Below are 21,685 nucleotides of genomic sequence, written 5' to 3'. Positions count from 1 at the left end.
GTTGGCCGAACCACTTAAAAATCTCTCTTGCATGTACTTTCTGCTTTTATCTCTCGCTAACCTATCTCTCGAACTGCACTGCATATAACAACACCTCTTGAACTAACTCAAACTCGTGCTAATTAAAAAGGGGATAACTTTTCCGCTGCGCATAAAACTTTGTCTTCATCTTGTGAGGTGTTGGACTTAAACATCCTAAGTCCAATACACACGAGAAGTCGAAAAGATTTGCAAAATCTTATACAAGTCTATTCACCCCCCCTCCCCCTCCCCCCTCTAGACTTGTACCCCATCCCCTCGGAACCAACAGAGAGAATTAAAAAAATGTAAAATCAAGAGAAAATGTTGAATTATATATATATATATATATAATTAGGAATAAATCAACTTAATTATGTGAATTTTTTCTATAAAATTAGAGATTATATTAACCATAAAAGATTTACATTTAAATTTTGTATGTTATGAAAATAGATACTTGACCAAATATATAAAAGTCAAATTATATTATTATATTGTATATTTAACATCTTTTTTATTTTTTTTCTATTCTTTAAATTTAAATTCATAATAACAAATTTTTTTGTATATTGATTCAAAATATAAAAAATCTTAATGGAAATGGAAACAGACATTAGGCAAATTTGAAAATGAATTGAAAAGGATATTACTAAATCACTGGAAATTATTTGAAATTTTTTTTAAAAAAAAAATTAATTAGACCTTCCTTTTGAAAACTTTAAATTATTTAAACTTTAAAAAGATTTTTTTTTTGAAAATAAACTTTAAAAAGATTAATCAAACATGGGTTTTTAATTTTTTTTATTATAATTGCAATTAATTCATTCAAATATGGAGGAGGAAGAAAAAATTAAATGTGATATGGTGAAAATGAATATAATATTCGATGTTATAATTTATATAATTGTATATTGACCCAAATATTCTTAAATTATTATAACAAATTCATTCCGAGCAACGCACGTGCGAAAATACTAGTACTACTTAAAAAAAAAAATACCCGTTGCCAGTGTGTTTACGTTGGTTCGATCTTCAAAACCACGTCATCAATATGCACTTCATTCAGTAATCTCAACCATCGATCTTTCCCTAATCTACGTACCTGGCAAAATACGATAAAACATAAGTATATGACACGTCACTAATTCGCCTCACACCGACTATTGTTCCACCGTGGATCCATATCTCATCAACGGATTAGGAGAACACAAGCAGCGCAACGCGGATCCGAAACAAAAAGCTCCAAATCCAAAACCTCCAAAATTCAAAATCACCGGTTAATTTCACCTTCCCGCCCAACCATTCAAACCCTTATAAAAACCCTTCTCCGTCATAGCTTCTACATCATAGCGAACCCTAGAAGTTTCAATCTCATAGTCAATAAAATATGAAATATAATTAAGAAAAAAAACTTATAAAATTAACAAAATATGTGTTCATAAATATTTAGAAATTTCTTTAAATACATACATATGCACTACATTAATCATACAAAATTTAAATGCTAATTTTTTAATTTCTAAATGTAAATTTTTAATTATACATATATCAATATAAATTATAATTAATGAAATTATATTATAGAATTTTTTTTATATACAGATTAATAAATATTAGGTGTATATATATAACGTATTATATAATCATATAAAGAAATGCGTCCTATTATAGTTTAAACTTACTCATACAAAATTTAAAATTTACATTTTTTTAATGGATTTCTAAGTATAACAATTTTAGTTATTATTCATATTTTAGAATTATAATATATATATAGTTAGGAATAAATCAACTTAATTATGTGAATTTTTTCTATAAAATTAGAGATTATATTTACCGTACAAGATTTACATTTAAATTTTGTATGTTATGAAAATATATACTTAACCAAATATTTAAAAGTCAAATTATACTATTATATTGTATATTTAACATCTTTTTATTTTTTTTATTCTTTAAATTTAAATTCATAATAACAAATTTTTTTTATATTGATTGAAAATATAAAAAATCTTAATGGAAATGGAAACGGAAATTACGCAAATTTGAAAAATTGAAAAGGATATTACTAATTCACCGAAAATTGTTTAAAATTTTTTTTAAACAATTAATTAGACTTTCATTTTGAAAACTTTAAATTATTTAAATTTTTAAATGATTAATCAAACATGGGTTTTAAATTTTTTTTTTATTATAATTACAATTAATTCATTCAAATATGGAGGAGGAAGAAAAAATTAAATGTGATATGGTGAAAATGAATATAATATTCGATGTTATAATTTATATAATTGTATATCAATCCAAATATTCTTAAATTGTTATAACAAATTCATTCCGTGCAACGCACGTGCGAAAATACTAGTACTACTTAAAAAAAATACTCGTTGCCAGTGTGTTTACGTTGGTTCGATCTTCCAAACCACGTCATCAATATGCACTTCATTCAGTAATCTCAACCATCGATCTTTCCCTAATCTACGTACCTGGCAAAATACGATAAAACATAAGTATATGACACGTCACTAATTCGCTTCACACCGATCATTGTTCCACCGTAGATCTATATCTCATCAACGGATTAGGAGAACACAAGCAGCGCAATGCAGATCCGAAACAAAAAGCTCCAAATCCAAAATCCCCAAAATTCAAAATCACCGGCTAATTTCACCTTCTGTCGTATTGGGTGGACCTGGGTCCACGGCAAAACAACTGGAATAAAATGTAATCCGTATATTTTTAATATACTAAAGATATATTATTTATGTACTGAATGTACATTATTTAATAGTATACAAAATAATATACCTTCAATATTCACAGACCCTATACTCCATATTCACAATTTGAAAACTCCACATTCACACATTACAGGGCTATATGTTTAGTAAATATAATACCACTGTTATGCATTTACACATTCAAAACTCTATATTCACAGTTCATATACTCCATGTTCACAACTTGGGAACTTCACATTCACACATTACAGGGCTACAAGGTCCTAGAACTCTGTTAACTCTACTACAGATTCACACATTCATAACTCTGCATTCACAAATTCTATACTCCATATTCACAATTTGAAACCTCCACATTCATACATTTCAGGGCTGCTAGAACTCTGTTAACTCTACTACAGAACCACACATTCATAACTCTACATTCACAAATTCTATACTCCATATTCACAATTTGAAACCTCCACATTCACATATTTCAGGGTTATATGTTTAGTAATTTTTTTTTTTAAAAAATAGTGAAACGGCGTAAGTATTGAACCCAGGTCCACCTCGCATAATTTGCCATTTTATTCATAGTCTAAAAAAGAATTTGCCCACAAGAAAGTGGGTTGCGCCCCGAATAAGAATTTCCAGCCTCCCCTATATTGGGCTACTAAACAAATTACCTATTCATTAGATTGGGCCCGCCCAATTGGAGGACTATAAAGCATTAAAGCTTGTACATCTGCCATTCCGTATTGTATTGTTGACCGCTAAGCAGTCGCTAGAAAACAGCCAATTCTAGAGAGAGACCGTACAAAAGCCTAGCCGGAAGATGAGGCAGTTCGATCCATGGCCAGTGTTTTTCCGCCGGGAGTGGGGCCGGAACTGGCCGTTCCTAGTCGGCTTCGCCATCACCGGCGCCGTCATCACCAAGATGTCCCTCGGTCTCACTGGTGCGTATATAATTTCGCTTAAATGTATATACTCCTACATCCTTTGATGTTCGTTTCTGATTGTTGATTTGCAGAGGAGGACGCTAAGAACTCTAAATTCGCGCAGAGGCACAAAAAGTGAGTATGTTTCTCGCGTTCGTGCTGTTGTTTTGTTTGGACATTTGAAACCCTAGATTTAAATTCGGTGGTAGGATCATAGATCTAGTTGTCACTTGCTCATCCGTGTGTTAATCTTTGATGCTATTAGTGATTGATTTTGTCGGATTTATACCTTATCTGATTCTTAGGTGTTGTTTCATTTGATTACATTCATCAGAGTTTGACTGTGCACTTGTTTTGCTTTGCTATGCTAATGTTGTATTGTTGTGTCAATGTTCCATTTATTTCAAAGCTTAACCTTCTCTCGTCTCATTAAAAGGCTCTAGAGACAAAGCATTGCCATCTCAACGTTCATCAAGACATCAACTGCAATTTGCATACATTTTCATTTGATTTAGTTCATCAGAGTTAAACCGATGTTAATCTTATCATGTTTTTCTTGAGATTGTCATGTCAATGCCCCATTGTTTTCAATTCACTCATCAAAATATCAAAATAAACAAATAAATCTCTTGAAACAAACCATTAACAACTGGTTTTTCACCTGCTCTGGCCTTGTGTTCTTGATAACATTCTGACTATTATGTGATACAATAGTAGATTGAATCATTAAAAATAAAATTAACCTTTGAATGTTGTGAGCTAGAGTTGCCAAAATGTTACACGGCTAAAAATATATGGAATACTGAAAATCACAGTTAATGAATAGGTGATTGCAATTCCATGTATTGATAACCTGATCCATCATCCATCTAATTCTTTAGCATCAAGACTGCATTATGTTGCCGATTTACTGTTTTAATAGCTTTACCCTTCCTAAGAGAACATGCTTATGTGCCTGTGGTACTTATTAAGTAAAGTAAACTTGCTACATGGAAATGTTTTGAACTTTTATTGTGGTTTTCTCTTTTTTATATTATAACAAGCTGTAGGTGTGAATGTGTCATAGATACAAGTCTTGAGAACAGCTTCTAGTGGACATGGCAAATTATTTAGTCCAAACTCTTTTCATCACTATTGCATATGCCTATTCCCTTTGCCACCCGGCCACCACTATTAATGTGTGATTTTGCCGAAACTTAAAAATTGAGAAATAGATGTGTGGGAAGTCTGTCTTTTCTGTAAACCTCTTGTCATTGAACAACAATGTGTAGTGTTAAAATTGTTTTATGATAAGTTAATTAAAATCTGCTTAATTACCTTTCTGTCTCTGCAGGTGATTTTAGGCTCAAAGACCATGCTGGATAAGGCATTTGCACCTGGGACAGCTGCACTTTTCTTTTTTCATTTCCTCTGTTTTCTATTGTTTCTAAACTAATCAGACGATGCTGATTTCATAAAGCATCCCTAGAGCTTTTGGTGGATGCAAAACTTTGCTTTGGCCTATAAAGAAATTTGGGAACTGTTAATTAGAAGAGTGTTTTCTCTCCCCTTCTGCTCTGTAATGAGCTTCAAACGCAAATATTTAAAATACTGATTTCTGTTTTCCATGTTAAACTATTTTTCAATTCTCAATTTCAAGTAGAAAATCATAAAACATGTTCATGAAGATCTATTTTCTTCTCATTTTTCAATTCATAAATGAAAAATGTGTTAATAAAAAATAACTAATGTGTTTTTGTTAAAAGATGATTTTGTGTTCACATCGGCCAGGTGTAGTAACCATTTTAAGTTGCTTTTATTAGATGGTCAATGTCGTACTCTCGGTAGGGCTGCAAACGAACCGAACATAAACGAACGGAGGCTGTTCGTGTTCGTTTGTTAAGGATTTTAGGGTGGTCGTGTTCGTTTGTTAAGGTTTTTGAAAATTTCGTGTTCGTTTGTTAAGCGTTTATTAGTGTTCGTTAACGTTCACGAACGTGTTCGTTAACGTTAACAAACGTGTTCGCAAACACGTTCATGAACACTTAATAACCAAACACATGCACATGTTCATGAACACAATTTGTTCGCGAACAATAAAATTTATATTTATATATATGTTTTTTTTTACAATGCAGTGTATATATATATATATATATATATATATATATATATATATTTGTAAACATGTTTGCGAACATTATTAAACGAACACTAAACAAGCTTGTTCGCGAACACTACTAAACAAACACAAACGATCTTATTCACGGTTTGTGCTTGTTCGCGAACACTTAGCAAACGAGCTTATCATTGTTTAGACTCTGTTCGTTTATTAACCGAGCTTTAAATTTTGTTTGTTAATGTTCGTTTACCTTAATAAACGAACATAAATTTTGTTTGTTACTGTTCGTTTACCTTAATAAACGAACATAAACGAATGCTTACCGAGCTCGAACACGAGTAGTTTGTCGAAAGCTCTGTTCGCTAACACCCCTAACTCTCGGTTGTTTGATTTGTTAGTATTAATATATAAAATTTTATATATTTAAAATTATATTATAAATATTATTAAATATAGAAATAAATTTAAAAATTATTAAAAATATTTTTTAAAAAAATAAGAAAAAAAAGAGTTAGTTGGACTAATGAATAATAAACATGATGGGTAAAAATGGTAAAATTACACGAAAGGAATATGATTTAATAGAAGTCTCACATGTAACTATGTAAGACATCGACCAAATTTTATAAATAATTGATATTTTTAACTACGAGGAATTAAGAAATCTCTTTTGTACAGCTAAATTTTACATGACAAATGAAAACGCGATTTTTTAAAAGATAATGTTGATGGAAGTATTAAATGATAATTTATGGGATTATCAAAGAGAATGTTTAGGGGTGTAAACGAGTCGAGTCAGATTCAAACTCGATAGACAATAGGTAGGCTCGAGCTCGAAAATTGAAGCTTGAGCTCGGCTCGGTTATCAAACGAGTCAGCTCGAGTTTGACTCGAGCCTGAAATTGATCAAATTCAAACCAAGCTTTGACCGAGTCGCTTGGCTATAATTTTGTGTGTGTACATATATATGGCTTGCCATCGGCTCGACGAGCCACGAACTTAAAACATTTGAGTTCAAACTTGGCTCGATTACAACAAAACGAGCCAGCTCAAGCCCAAAGTTGACCGAACTCGAGCTAAGCTTTGACCTAATAGCTCGCAAGCTACTCGGCTCATTTAAACCCCTAAGAATGTGTCATTTTGTGTATAACTTCATTTTTTGCTTCCTCCGTATAAAAAAATTAATTTTTTAAAAATATACTGCTTTATTTTTTAAAATTCATATCTAAAAGTAGTACTCTCCGCCTAGGTAGAGAGTAGGAGTGAAATTGAATAATTCTATAGTTATTATGTGTGTGTATGTGTATATATATATATATATATAAAGTTAATTTCACCAGAAGTCCATGTCTTTGATGACAATTTCAAATTTAGTCACGGACTATTATTTTTGGGCACTTATAGTCCTTCTCATAACTTTTCATATTTTTAGTAAGAGCATTTTTGTCTCTTTATATTTTTCTTTTGTTATTTTTCGATTTCAACGGTTTAATTGGTTTAGGACTTTACTAAAAATCGGTTAAAATAATGTTACTAAAAGGTTACCAAAAGTGTAGGTTAGTTAGAGTCAGGCAAATATATAAGAATTAATTAAGATTGTAAATTATTTAAGTCAAGTAAATGATACCTAAATTATTCTTGTATGGGTTGAATTTCCAACCCGAAAGCCTCTCCACAAACCAACTCGACAGAGTATTTGAAAAAATGTAAATGTAAATCATTGAAATTTGAACATTGGTCTCTTTTTTCAAATACTGAAATACTATCTCTACTAAACCATTGAGCTAAACTCGTGCAAGCATAACTAAATTATTCTTGTTGATTGAAAAAACGTTAAAGACAAAAGTGGTGAAAACCAACATGTACTCGCATGCTGCTATACTTGAAAAAGGCAAAATCCACACAACACATGAAAGGTAAGCAAAAGAACAAAAAGATTTAATTTGAACAGACACTTGTTCAACATATAACAGCTGAACAACCAAATCGAGATATCAACTCTTTCTTTGGATTCCAAGCCTGCTGCGGAAATCCTCTTCCATTAGAGGAATGCCGTTGCGCAACTTCACCTTCGGCTCCCACCCGAGCAACGCCCTCGCCTTTGTGATGTCCGGCTTTCTCTGCCGAGGATCATCCGGTGTGTTCTCCACCTTCATGATCTTCACATTTGGATTAATCATCTGCACAAAAAAACCCAGACTCATAACTACTTTCATCTTGAATCTGTAAAAAGGGTATCTGCAGGTTCAGATAGAGAGCTTTACCTCCTTCACCGTCTCAGCAAGTTCAAGCATTGTGAATTCACCTGAGAATGAGAATTAAGCTCAATTATGCTTTGGTAGTATAGCAGCTTTCTAGGAAGATAACCGAAAATACAAAGCCAGAAGCAAAATGCAGTCTAAAACACAGTCCAAAAGGCGTTGGCTCAAGTCACTTAAGCATGCAACAACGCTTTTTTAATGGTATTGGGTAGAGCTGTCAAAACCGGCTAGCCTGTCCCACATGCCAAAAGGGCAGGATGGGCTTTGAGATTTTGGGCATGTTTTATTGGCGGGCTTTTTAGCCCACCCTACTGGCCCGCCAAAGTACTAAATTTAAAAAAAAATATTAAAATAAATAAATGTTACAAATTTACAAAACAAAAACCCTAAGATAATCCCCAATTTCTTTATCTTTAGACTATCTTTATTTAAATTTTAGAGTTTAGACTATTTAAAATGATTTTAACATTTACATATTTTTTTAAAAAAAATTGTAAATTTACAAAAATTACAAAGTTAATATTTTGCTCGGGCAACTACCTAACCCCGTGGGCCTAAGGCGGGTGGGCTGGCCTCCCTTAGGCCTATATTATTGGCAAGGCGGGCCCGCTTTAACAACTCTAGACTCTTATGGGATGCGGATACCAGTGGAGTATGAAAAAAATAAATAAATCAACATTCAGAAGTATTTGCAATGTCAAAGTCATGGGAAAAACCTGGGTTGCCAATGTTAATGGGTCCAGTATTCTCTCCCTCCATCAGCCGAATAAGTCCATCAACCTTCACAATCAAGAATTCAAGATAAACGAGGTAAAAGGAAGTTCAAACCGTACTTAATTTGTTGTTAAGTGGCTAACAGACAACTACGCACCATATCAGAAACATAGCAAAAGCTTCGGGTTTGAGTCCCGGGCAACTGGACAGTCAATGGCTCATCGCTACACAAATGAACAAATGCAACACAATTGTGAGAGCAAGAACCAGGCGTGCAAGAAAAGATTCTCGATATAGAGCAGCAGCGTTTGGGGCTTTACCGAATTGCTTGAGCAATGAAATTGCTGACAACACGACCATCATCGATGTTCATCCTTGGTCCATACGTATTAAAGATTCTAGCAATTCGGATTTCTGTCAATTAATGTGACAGGCAAATTAAATAAGAAGACAATAACCGACTCGATTGTTGAGCCACTGTTAAAATACAAGTTAGAAACTATAATTACCTATCCCGTGTTGCCTGTGATAATCAAACATCAAAGTCTCTGCCACTCTTTTCCCCTCGTCATAGCAGCTCCTGACTCCTGAAATCCGGTACAACAACTATCCCATCAACACCCGCATTCTAATCGAGTAGTGCTCGAATCGGTAAGCTACCGAAACCCCACTGAGGTCCGAGGTGAAATGGACTCAAAATTGGGAAGTTAGTTGCAACTTGCAAGTGGTTAATTACCTACCTATTGGGTTAACGTTGCCCCAATAACTCTCCTCCTGAGGATGAACTAGGGGATCTCCATAAACCTCGGAAGTCGATGTTAGCAGAATCCTGCGTGTACGATAGAAATGGTCACAAGATCGAGGATCTCAAACGACAAGAAAACGCAAAAGATCTCATTCTTACCTCGCCCCAACTCTCTTGGCAAGTCCCAACATATTTAATGTCCCGATTACATTTGTCTTAATTGTCTGCAGATTCATACAAAAATGAGCAAAGAAAACGTTATCACTTATTAGCCATTGAAGCATACGAGTCTAACATACCACGAAGAACATTATTGTATCTTAATTACTGACCTTCACCGGGTTGTATTTGTAGAAAATCGGGGAAGCAGGACAAGCGAGATGATAAATTCGGTCAACTTCAACAAACAATTTCTCTGTGACATCTGGAAGAGGAGGTAAAATATATGATAAACTTGTCAGAAGATTGCGAAAAGTGCCAAAAACATCATAGAAATGGCCTTACCATGTCGAATAAGCTCGAATCTTGGATGGCCAATCCATTGCTTAAGGTTATCCTTTGATCCCGTGAAATAGTTATCCACAACAATCACCTAATGCAAAACGCTTAATCATAAGTATAGCACTACACTGTAAACATACAACTCAAAGACACTGTGTAAGTGTGTAACCATTTATTCACCTCATTCTTCTCGTTTTGCATTAGCTTGTCCACGAGATGAGAGCCAATGAACCCAGCACCACCCGTAACCAGAATTCTCATGTTCGCCTATCATTACAGAACGAACAAATTTACGACAGGAAGAATAAATGAACAATAAGAGATGAAAGTATGAACTACTGTCAAGAAACAAAGAGCTACCCATGCTCCCAACTGTCTCAACTAAAAGTTTAAGCGAACATTGAAACTACACATTTATATTTTATATACTATATATGCTCAACACTCTCAATCTAATGATGAAAAACAAGCAAACTAGCACTCTAGCATCAGATTTCAAATCCATTAGACCATATTTAAAATGTTGGGCCAACCCTATGAAGGGTAAGTCCAACACCCTGCCTCTCGACAGGAAAAAAAGTTGCGCATCGCTAACTTTTAGCATAGCAGTAAACGCTTGATCCTAACGCAAAATTATCATAAATTGAAGTTCAAAAGTACTATTTCACCTGGAAAAATTTCGCCTTTCTCAGCGGTGATGGCTCTGGTGGTGGCTTTCTTCCATTTGAAGCCATTCTTTCAGACTACAAACACCATACCAACAAACCAAATCACCATTAAGAATCACAAACCCAATTCAAAGCTCAGTATAAACCCCCCAAAAATACAATCTTTTTTTTTTAAAGTGCAAGCAAAGATCTCCCCAGAAAGAATTGCATACCAAAATATGAACCTTCAACAAATTAGGGGAAAAAAAAAAAACCTTAAATCACCTTATTCTATGCAAATTACAGTGAAACTGAAAAGGGGTTTAGGGATAGGCAATGGCAAAGCTTGATACATGAGTGTGTATATATATATTACTCACAAACATCCTAAGCACTCAAGTAATACAGTGAATATGTAAGACATGAAACCATGTTTGGTGCCACACCAAACATTCTTGCCAACAGACACAGAAAAAGATAGAGAAACCAAACAAACAAACAAACAAAATTAAAAAAAAAAAGGTTGAAGAATATAATTAAATCTTCAGAAATACGTAAAGTGGGCGGACAGAGTGAGAGTGTGATCAAAGATTGATAGAAGAAAAAAGAGAAAGCAGACCCACATTCAAGTGCTTGATTTGAACCAAATCGCTCAAATATTTACTATTTTTTTCAGTGGAAACAATTATAAATTGAAAATTAAACTTGTAATTACCACTTCAAATCCAATAATTTTTCACACTGATGAGCAAAGAGTCTGCTCTGAAAGTGCTTGTAAACTCCCTTTATATAAATTGTTAAGTTGATGTTGATGATTGATTATGACAAAAATAATATCAGTTATTCAATTTAAATTTATTAACTTATGTAATATCTACAATATTTTATTTTATTTTTTAAATCTAGTATCAAATAAATAAAGATGATTTGACCCACAAGTTATGGATGAGATTATGTAAATTTCATTTCTCTTAATCAAAGATTTCAAGTTTGAGTTTTACCTCTTCACATAACATCCAGTGTAAGGACCATTGTAAACTCAATGAGATCCATTTTCATTTCTCAATTTTTCATTTATCTTTTTTTAAATTTTTATTATCTATCTTTTAAATTTTTCATTTCTTCTAATTTTCTAATGTAATTTTACAAATTTAATTTCTAAATAAAAAATTAATACATTAATACTAAATCTATAAAAATAACAAAAGTTAATAAAAACATATTACAAAGCAAATTACAATTATTTCAATTATTTTAGTATATAGTTTGTTTACAAAATAACAACAACAACAACAACAACAACAACAATAATAATAGTAGTAGTAGGAGGAGGAAAACACACCGGGATAAACATATGTGACCTCAACGTGTATTTTTAATTTTCCGAATAGAGATTATTGATTTTGAATTCTCTAAAATGATATAAAAATGGAATAATGAAAATGAAAAATTAAGTTGGAGAATTGATTTTAGTAAACAAAATTTTCATTTTTCATTTTCTTACTTCTCCGATTTAATGTTTTTTTTTTTTTGTTAATATTCAATTTTTCATTTTAGTAAACAATCTTAAGTTTCCAAGTTAAGACAGGTAGTCAAAGACCTTGTGGTCTAGGGGCATCCGGTGTCTCGGTTAACACTCCCACATGGATAATGGGAGTGGGTTCGAGGCTCAATTGAGCAATTGTTGACTCTACTCTTTGTGTGACAGGTAACTTTTGTCATAATTAATTTAAAATTATAATAATATCCCTAATTAGTTATCAAGGTAGCATATTTAATCATTATTTTGACAGATGGCATTATTTTGGATGAAAAAGTCTACACATATTTATGGAATGGGCTGTAATCAATGAAAAATTAATAATTTTTAATGCAATAAATATTTCTTTCAATTATTAACGATTATAAATTTGTTAAAGCACATTGTGCTTAGATGGCATGCAGTGACTCTGCCTTAGTGGAGACGATATCGACTTATAAATCTCATAGAAATACCCTAAATTTATATATTAATGTTTTTTAATTTTTCATTCAAGATAATTACATCAATTAGAATAAGGATTAAATAGTAAATATATTGTATTATTACTTGGTAACTATTATGTTACAAATTCGACTCCCAACGAAAATAGTCTATTTATTTTCATTAGTTAAACAAAATCTTTATTTTTTTAATTATTTAATATTTTTTTATTTTTAAATTTAAATTTGTGTGCTTAATAGTCTTTTTTTTTTGAAGGATACTTAATAGTCTTTTAACTTTGATGTAGTTTTTAAATATATAAAATTTATATTCTAATACTAAACTTCTTCTTTTTTAAAACTATTAATACTAAACTTAATATTATAAAAATTAAATTAAAAATAAATTTCAGTTAAATTTTGTTACACATAAAATGGATAATAACTTTAATAAGTACGAAATTTCCACAAAATTATAGCGATACAAGTTTGTTTCCATATATACCTAAGTCAATAATTTTCTGTACAATTCTAAACGCCGATCTTTCAGCAGGAAGGACACTGAAGTTACGACTCCCCTCTTTTTCTCTGACGTTCAATCGATCAACAAATAACGGTACTGATTGTTTGATTCAATCCTTTGCGCGTGTTACTGATGTTTATCTGTACGTAGATCTTGTCCGAATGTCCGTTTGTAGTTTTTTTTTTTCGACTTTTTGTTTGTTCGCTTATTTTTTTCACTGAATTTAGATCATAGATCTGGAAGCCCAATTGGCTAGCTCCGATTTTGTTGTCGTTTTCACTGTCATCGTGGCAGGATGAATCTCAGTGGTTTTCTGGAGACTTCGAATCTGAAAATCGTGAATCTCACATTCTCACCTTATTAATTTCTGTTTTTAATCGCTTGAAAGATTGGTCCAGAGATAATGCGGTTTAACTTTGAAAGAGTTGTGTTTGAACTTAAGATTGTAGATTGTAAATTTCATACCATTTGGATTTGGTGGTAAAAGCTTTCAACTTTGGAAGAATTATGCTTAAATCTTAGAATAGGAGATTGCAAATTTTTTGCCCTATGGTTTTAGTAAGACAGCTTGTTCCATAGCCACAATTGAACAACACAATTTTTCATTTGGAAATTAAACTCTTGAGCTTCTAAGATAGTGAACATAGTTTTCTTCCGATGACGAAGTGACGAGGGAAACCCGTAGCCGCTACCCGAAGGTAAATCCTGTCTTGTGACCCTATCTGGCAAAGTATCAGGTAAGTCAGTTTAGGTTGTCCATAACTAACCAGCTCAAACCAAGGTCAATAAGCTGCTCCTACTGAGAGTCGAACTTGGAATCTTGGCTGGTGTTGGTCCTATATTGAACACAGTTTAGTTTTACAGTATGATGCAACCTAGAGTGAGATGATATCGAATATGAAAAATTATCTTAAAAGATGGAAGCTTATCGAAAGAAAAAAAAAAAAAGTTGGTAATTTTATATACCATATGTTGTGTGAAGATGTTGAAAATGTTTGTGTTAATATAAATATAAGTATTTGTCAAATTGGTCTAGATTGTTGACAAGTGAAAAGGGGAGTTGGCTTGGTGTTTTGTAATGGAAGGAGTTACTTATTCAGTAGGTTCAAAATGCATTTCTGGAACTCTAGATAGATGTTTAGTTACAGATTTAACAGGCAGGCATGTAGGATTTATGGTGCTTTGAGGTTGTCAATTATGAAAAGAGGATATTGGGAGGATTTTAGCTGGGAAGGTGATATTTATCACTATTTCACACTTTTATATGTGGTCTACCCCAGGAGGGGTGATTGTAATTTGTACATACAGTGGTGTCAAGTGTGTGTATACTTATATTTCATTTTGTATTGTTTGCTGTATAGAAAACAAAACGCTCACTTTACCAGCTTTTGTCTTGTCTAATGACTGGACCACTGCTATTTATTTCATGGATGGTTCAGTTGTCTTACCAACCGTAATTTGAAAGAGAAACAAGTGAATATTTTAGCGTAAACCTTACCATTCTCTTAATTGTCATAGTTGAGTATAATATTGTTTCTGCAATAATTTGACGCCTCTTATGCCTCGAATTTGGGACGTATGTAGTTCATAGTGTGCTTGGTACGGTTTTCTGTGTGATCTGAAGTTCACAAGTCCATAATAGCTGTGGTTTGATATAGTTTCTGACTTTCTGCATGAAGTATCTTAAGCTATTTTTTTTGTAGATAGACCTTGTTTGAAATGAATGTTTCATAGATGTCTATTATTATCTTCAAAAAAAAAAATAGATGTCTATTATTTGGAGTTAATGCAGTTTTGTTTGTTTGCTTCTTTTTCACTGAATTTATCATAGATGTCTGGAAACCCATTTGGCTTGTTCTGGATGGATTTGTCATATTCTACTTATTGTCATCATGCTTTCATGAATCTTGATGGTTTTGTTAGATGTAGGGTAGAGAAATAACAAAGAGATCGCATAGCGAAGTGGATATCGTGTTAGACTCCGGATCTAAAGGTCGTGGGTTCGAATCCCACTGCGATCGCTACTATTTTTTTTGCCTTAGCCCATAACTTTTTGCCATCTTATAGGATACTAAATGTACTTGCCACTGTTACTACAATATTATACCAAGTTATATATGGTCTTTAATCGTTTATTAGATGCACGAAAACAGTATGTTGCAATCTGGTAAAATGCAAGATATGAAACATGAACAACACATACAAATATAGTTGGAACTGTTATATTGACCCAATAATTGAGAAACTAAAAACTGGTCATAATGACATTAATGAATTCAATTGTAATCAATATAAATTATGCTGTAACATTATAGAACACTACAAAATTTGAAGTTCTTCTATTTGGTACTCCATAGTAAATAAGGGTTTATAATTTTCATTAAAAAAAAAAAGACTAAAAGACTGATTCAAGAATTTGATTGACAAGGAAAACTCGTAGTTAGTCACTACTCATAGATAAATTAAGGGTGTATTTGATTGGTGGGTTTAGGCATAAGGAATGGGTATGAAAGTGATTGCGTGTGTTACTATGGGTTTTGAATTCCCCATTAATGACAAAACACATACCCTTATTAAATAAGGGTTTCATCTCCCTTCCTCCTTTTTTCCCCAACTATTAATAATCATTCTCATTCCACCCAACTTCCAAACATGCTAAATACTTTCACCAAAACCCATTATCATTACCAAGTATTTGATACCCATTTCGATTCTGATTCCCATATGCGAACCAAACGCACCCTAACTTATAACTGACCAAAAGACTAATAAATTACTCCCGCTGAGAGTTAAACTTAAAATATTGTAATTACCAAATCAATAGTCCGCTACCACACAATCCAAGATTTCGCATACATAGGGCACTAGACCATTTAAGTATAGTATAGCTATTTGAACAATACAAAAGCTAAACAGGAGAATATCCATATCCAGCAGGAGACTTAACAAAGCAAAAGGCAACTATATTCCCACTCTAACAATTTGCACAAAATGGCAACATTTATGCCACAATATCAACATCATCCTAGACCACTTGGTTAAAAAGCACAAAAGCATCCTAGAAGAATATGAGGTACACAATCACAAAGTTGATCATCATCAAGTCAAACCAAGTTCCAAAAAATTTTGATTTTTTAAAGGCAGTTCACCTTTAAAATGTATGTTTTAACAAAATGTTGAAGAAAACCAAAAAAAAAAAAAAAGGCGACTATGACCCTGACAGCAATTCTACATCGGGTATCGATCAACAGCAAAAAGAAATAGAAGACAGTCGGTTGCTGAGCCATCCATCCATCAGTTCTTGGCAAACACGACCTTTTGGAGCCTACATCATCTCTTGTGACCGCCTTACGCATCGGCTCACCTTTTTCCTGAATACTTCCCTGTTTTCTCTCCATTCTTTCTGCAAACATGCAATAATAGTTAAAGGTTGTTTAATCAAATATTTTTGCAGTTGGAATCATGGTCCTTTTATCTACTTAAATTATGATTAGATTGCAATAGGTTATATGATTACAACGGGTTCTATACAGTTTTTCTGCAATATATATATTATGATATGAGCTATTAATCAGGTGATAGGGAAATCCAAGATCGACCAATGTTGATGATTCAGTATTTGGATCAGATTTGAAGGCAATGAAATACATAAAATAAAAAATTGTAGCAACACATGCAAATAAAATGATTAAAAAATTCTCCTAACAAAGAAAATAAGATAATAGAAAGCCAGGGTCAATACAAAAAAAAAAAAAAAACAAGAAAACGCATTAACACTTACAGCAGCTTCCACATTAGCAGGGGACTCATCATTAGGGCCTGAAAGCATGGATATGATACTTAAAACTATACTCTCCACCTGCAATTACAATCCTCTTGGTCAAGTTGGACTAAACAAAAAATAAAAATAAAAAATTTACTTGCAACACACAATAATGCAAAACGACAATGCTAGTAAAGAGAAGAGAACTATGAGAAGACAATCTTATAATAACAGCTAATAGTGAAAACAAATAGCGCACCAAACAAAGGGAGAAGACAACCGGAGAATCAATCAGTTGATGCATTCGAGGGCATGTTCAGTAACCAAGGAAAATTGGAGAATTTTCAAAAATTCAGGGCATGTTCAGTAACCAAGGAAAATTGGAGAATTTTCAAAAATAAAAAATGTGTTCAGTAAATTCTTTCTCCAAAGGAATGAACAGAACCCATGTCGTCCATACAAATTTGGAAAACATGACTGAACAATACCTTTTTTATTGCTCACCCGTGTTTGTGTCTTGCTCAGTTTTACAGTCTCTTCAATCAGTTGATGCATTAGAGGGCCGTGGATATTCCCGCAGGAACACATCAGCACAAGAGAAGCCATGAACCAAGGAATGTTGTTTTGATAGAAGCCTTATTGTATTACAATTGGATTCAATAGTTTAGTTTAATCAGAATTGTTAGATACGGAGTAGTTATTTAGCTTACTCTCAGAAAATTTGGAAAAATGGGAAAGTGGAAAGTTCAGAAAATGAAAATTGGAAAACGAAAAACAAATAGTCCATAGTAAACAGCCCCAGGATCTTTACACACCACAAGGGAAAGAAAATATAGTAAGAGAACAACTAACGGAAATTATACAAAATACAAGAGCATTGAGCTTTTAAGAGGTGTTAGCATTTTATAATAACCCCATATAATGAAATGTAAACTGAAATAAAGTTTTTAAGAGTTGTACACTTTTGTCCTCTATCATGACTTCTTAAAAATGTTAGCAGGCATATATGCGATGGTCCTAGCCATCAAAATATAAGCAGTTTGGATCAAATTTTGAAAAAGCATGTTGGTGATATTTACTGCTATTTGTAGGTCTCATGATAGAAAATACTCACACTATTAATTTAAAGCACTACACGAAAATGAATGAAAGCAGCTTTGACTAGTCATTTACATTCCTTGTGATATGTTCACAGGTAAAATAAATCAATTGAACAATATTTATTAGCAAGCAATGAATTAGAGATGAACAAGGTTAAAATGGAAAAGGAGCATTTGATGCCCAAATTAAAAACGTTATTTTCATCTAAAGTCATACCGTATGGACAGGTGACCAACGCTCACTAGCAAGCTCATAACCATTTGGATCATCACCAGGGGGATGAAGAATTGAAATGCAAACCTTGCCGTCGGTGTATACTGTATATCAATGAAAAAGAAAGCATTGACAATAATGATAATGTAACCATTACAATCATAAATTGAAGTGTAGTTTACAGACCATTAGGATGCCAGATCTCTGAGGTAAATCTCATAGCAGGAGGACTGTTTGGGTAATTTTGAGGAAAACTCATTATAGCATTGAAAAAGCCCCCTTCGCTGCATTCATAATTTAAATATACTAGAGTTAGGCATTCCTCATAACTAAGCACAATTATTTACTAGTAAACAATGAAGAGAATGAACTATGGATACTCTCATATTCATTCTTGGTAGATGGAAGAGAAAATTGTAAATGAGACATCAGACAATTGACAAATACCATGCATAAATGGATTATATTATAAAAGATGATTAAGTTAAATGTCTTGAGTAATTGCTAAGTAGCCATCTTTTCTAGACAATTAAATGCAGGACAAACAAATGTAATATATTAAATGGCATAAACAATGATCAAAGCACCCAAGCCTCCATCAAGAAGAATCAAGAACAATTCACCATATTTTCAGCAGTGTGTCAAAATAACCCAATTCACTATATCAACAACAAATGGAACAAATAATGATCAAAGAACCCAAGGCCCCATCAAGAAGAATTCACCTTGTGTTACAGCAGAATGTGTCAAAATAACCAAACAACTAATGATCAAAGCACACATGCCTCAATCAAGAAGAATCCATAACAATTCACCTTATATTACAGGAACAGTTTATCAAAATAAACCAATTCACTATATCCAAAACAAACGAAACACTAAATGATCAAAGCACACAAGCCTCCACCAAAAACGAATCAATAACAATTCACCTTATATTGAAGCACACTGTCAAAATAACCCAATTCACTATATCAAAAACAAAGGAACTCCAAAACCCACAAATAATTATGAATTAACAGAACCCTATAAATCAATACTGCCACAGAGACAAAACCCATACACAAAAAGATATACAATTGAATTTACCAACAGTATTTACTGAAAGATAAATCCAAGAAAACAGAATCTTGAATTCAAAAGACTCACTACAAAGTATCAGGAGGTCCAATAATCGTTACGCTCCATTCAAAAAGATTGCTTTCGTCCACCAAGCCAGCTGAGAACCCATCAACGGGGTTTTTGCAGAGATCTACAAGAAAATCACCGATCTTTGTATAAAATTTAACAACCCAGAATACAAAAACTTTAATTTTCATCAAGAAAACAAAAGGGGCAAGAATGGATTTACCTCTAAGTTGTTTTTGGAGAAGAAGGCTGGCTTGGGAGGGCGAAGCTGAAGCCATGGCAGATGAGATTTTAGACAGAGAGAACAGGGAAGAAAAGAAGGTTCTAGGGCGCCGAAAGAGACGCTATCGAGAGGAAATCAGAGATTTATAGGCATTTCAATGTACACAATCACATGGTTTGGGGGTTTGGGCCAAGAGGGCAAGAGAGAGGAAGAGATAAAAGGAAAGAAAGTTCTGTTCCGAAGAGTCAAAAGTCTTTCCTATCTCTGCTTTCATTTGATTCTTATAAAAGAAAAAATTGCAATATAGAAAATTCTTTGTCCTTTTTTTTTTTGAAAATATTAATATTAGTAATAATTATATTTCCCTCTTAATTTCATCTATTCCAAGTCATTCTTAACCTGATGAAACACAAAAAGTCATAGACTCGATCTCATGATCTCTCATTTAGAAGAGTCACTACGTGTCATTTAACTACAAAGTTATTGGCATTCCGCACCAATATTTGATAATAAGAAGATTCAATTTTTAATGACGGTAGGGTTAGACATACATACTAAAGATATTTAATTTATAACCTACCATAATATTTATAAAATGATAAAATAATATTTAAAATTTATAACTATTATTTACATTAACGGGTTAAATGAATTGATCCGTTAAGACACAAATTTCAACCAGTCATCCATTAGAGACCCGAAACACATAAGGGTACACTCTAGCCCATTATTTTTGTACTTAATTTTATGTCGTGTTAACGGATCATATTGTAAATTACCATGTCTATGTAGGATTGTAGGGTCGATCAATTTATAGTAACCATGAATAAAAACAAATTTATGTCTACATTTTGGAGCGAACATCACAAGAAAAAATAGCAAAATTTGTAATTTTACATTTTTTTAAAATGTCAATTAGCGTTACGTGAATCTTATTATTCATCATTTATTCAAATATATACACAGTATAAAAAAAAAGTTATAATTTAGTAAGAAATTTATAAACGATGAAAATTTTTATATTAGTCAAATTTGTTTCACAATAATCACATTTATTTATTTACAACAATTTTTTCTTTTAAATTTTTAAATTTTTTATTCTTTATTTTCAAATTGAAAAATGTACAAATAAACACATTTTGTGTTTTCCGTTTTCCAATTCTTTATTTCTTCAAAGTTTTTAAAAAAAAAAAAAAAGTTCTTTAGTATATGCGTCCAGAATATATAGTATTGTAAAAACACAGTACAATGGTGAAAAGTGGTAAAGTTATACTATATACATTATATAAATACTATATACATTATATTATAAATAATATAATGAAAACATAATTTGAGTTCTTTTTCAGATTTTTGGCAATATTTAATGGAATTGAGGAAACGTTTTTTTTTAAAAGGCTAATCATTAGTTGGTGACCATCCAATGCATCCCGCTAATGTGCACAATGTACACCATAATTGTTATTATTATCATTTTTATAACTTTCCCAAAAAAACTCTGATAAAAAGCAATTAGTAATAATTTCTCTCCCTCCCTCCTCTCCCTACTTAAGAAAAATCCTGACCAAAAATTAAAAAAAAGTTATTAATGGTGATTGGTGGTGCTCTTAGTATAATATTTCTCCCTTTTCTATTATTTCTTGCTTTCATTTGGCTACTTTTTTCTTTTATTGTTTCTAAGGTGTTATGCCTATTTTTGTTTTTGCTTTTTTATTTTGTCGTTGATTATTTTCTTATTCGTCTTTATATTTCTCTTTAAAAGGACTAATTGAAAAAAGTTGGGACAAAAATATTTAGTGTTAAAGATAGAAAAAGGGTCTCTAATGCTCGAAGCAAGCAAAAGGCAAATGGTGTTCTGCAACTTTGCAAGAGAAGATCACGCAAGTCCAGTCTCAAATGCCGGCAAAAACACCTTCTAGAATGGAAGGGGTGGGTACCGGAGACACTAGGGATGGCAATTCAACCCGCCCCCGACGGGGAAAACCGATCTCCGCCCCAACGGGGACGGATTCGGGGAATTATTTCGGGGAACGGGGGCGGGGATGGGGAGAAATTCACAATTCTCGTCGGGGACGGGGACGGGGACGGGGAGGGTGTTCCCTTCCCCGTCCCCGACCCCGA

General features: G+C 32.7%; 2 protein-coding genes, 2 long non-coding RNA genes and 1 other non-coding gene across 7 annotated transcripts; 3 read left to right on the top strand and 2 right to left on the bottom strand.

Annotated features, from left to right (window-relative positions):
* The first annotated feature begins 3,607 nt into the window (after positions 1 to 3,607).
* Positions 3,608 to 5,296, top strand: LOC116019277. The gene is made up of 3 exons (XR_004098683.1): positions 3,608 to 3,700; positions 3,775 to 3,817; positions 5,016 to 5,296. It is a non-coding gene; the product is annotated as an uncharacterized LOC116019277 (long non-coding RNA).
* Positions 5,297 to 7,576: 2,280 nt separating this feature from the next.
* On the bottom strand, positions 7,577 to 11,412 carry LOC116019162 (UDP-glucuronic acid decarboxylase 6-like). Of its 3 annotated transcripts, none has more exons than XM_031259283.1 (13): positions 11,367 to 11,412; positions 10,673 to 10,747; positions 10,185 to 10,271; positions 10,008 to 10,095; positions 9,836 to 9,927; positions 9,663 to 9,727; positions 9,499 to 9,587; positions 9,268 to 9,345; positions 9,079 to 9,172; positions 8,916 to 8,982; positions 8,761 to 8,824; positions 8,048 to 8,088; positions 7,577 to 7,963 (listed from the first exon to the last, which is right to left on the bottom strand). In XM_031259283.1, exons 2-13 carry the CDS (start codon positions 10,736 to 10,738, stop codon positions 7,778 to 7,780), a joined length of 1,017 nt encoding a protein of 338 aa, XP_031115143.1. In that variant the 5' UTR covers positions 10,739 to 10,747; positions 11,367 to 11,412; the 3' UTR covers positions 7,577 to 7,777. The 3 variants fall into 3 exon arrangements, with proteins under 3 accessions (XP_031115143.1, XP_031115142.1, XP_031115146.1); XM_031259282.1 differs by lacking the exon at positions 11,367 to 11,412 and adding an exon at positions 10,937 to 11,127; XM_031259286.1 differs by lacking the exon at positions 11,367 to 11,412 and adding an exon at positions 10,885 to 10,903.
* Positions 11,413 to 13,128: 1,716 nt separating this feature from the next.
* On the top strand, positions 13,129 to 15,286 carry LOC116019164. Its single transcript, XR_004098667.1, has 2 exons — positions 13,129 to 13,229; positions 15,060 to 15,286. It is a non-coding gene; the product is annotated as an uncharacterized LOC116019164 (long non-coding RNA).
* On the top strand, positions 15,085 to 15,157 carry TRNAR-CCG. The gene has a single exon. It is a non-coding gene; the product is annotated as a tRNA-Arg (tRNA).
* Positions 15,287 to 16,078: 792 nt separating the features above from the next.
* LOC116019163 (ubiquitin-conjugating enzyme E2 7-like) lies at positions 16,079 to 19,816 on the bottom strand. The gene is made up of 6 exons (XM_031259287.1): positions 19,565 to 19,816; positions 19,363 to 19,465; positions 18,400 to 18,497; positions 18,217 to 18,317; positions 16,918 to 16,995; positions 16,079 to 16,539 (listed from the first exon to the last, which is right to left on the bottom strand). The coding sequence occupies exons 1-6, from the start codon at positions 19,617 to 19,619 to the stop codon at positions 16,462 to 16,464; spliced, it is 513 nt and encodes a 170-aa protein (XP_031115147.1). The 5' UTR covers positions 19,620 to 19,816; the 3' UTR covers positions 16,079 to 16,461.
* Positions 19,817 to 21,685: the final 1,869 nt, after the last annotated feature.

This window comes from Ipomoea triloba, chromosome 5 (genome assembly GCF_003576645.1).
Source record: "Ipomoea triloba cultivar NCNSP0323 chromosome 5, ASM357664v1".
Lineage (NCBI taxonomy): Eukaryota > Viridiplantae > Streptophyta > Magnoliopsida > Solanales > Convolvulaceae > Ipomoea > Ipomoea triloba.
The sequence above is the reverse complement of the archived record's forward strand: the minus strand, read 5'-3'. Positions and strand labels throughout refer to the sequence as shown.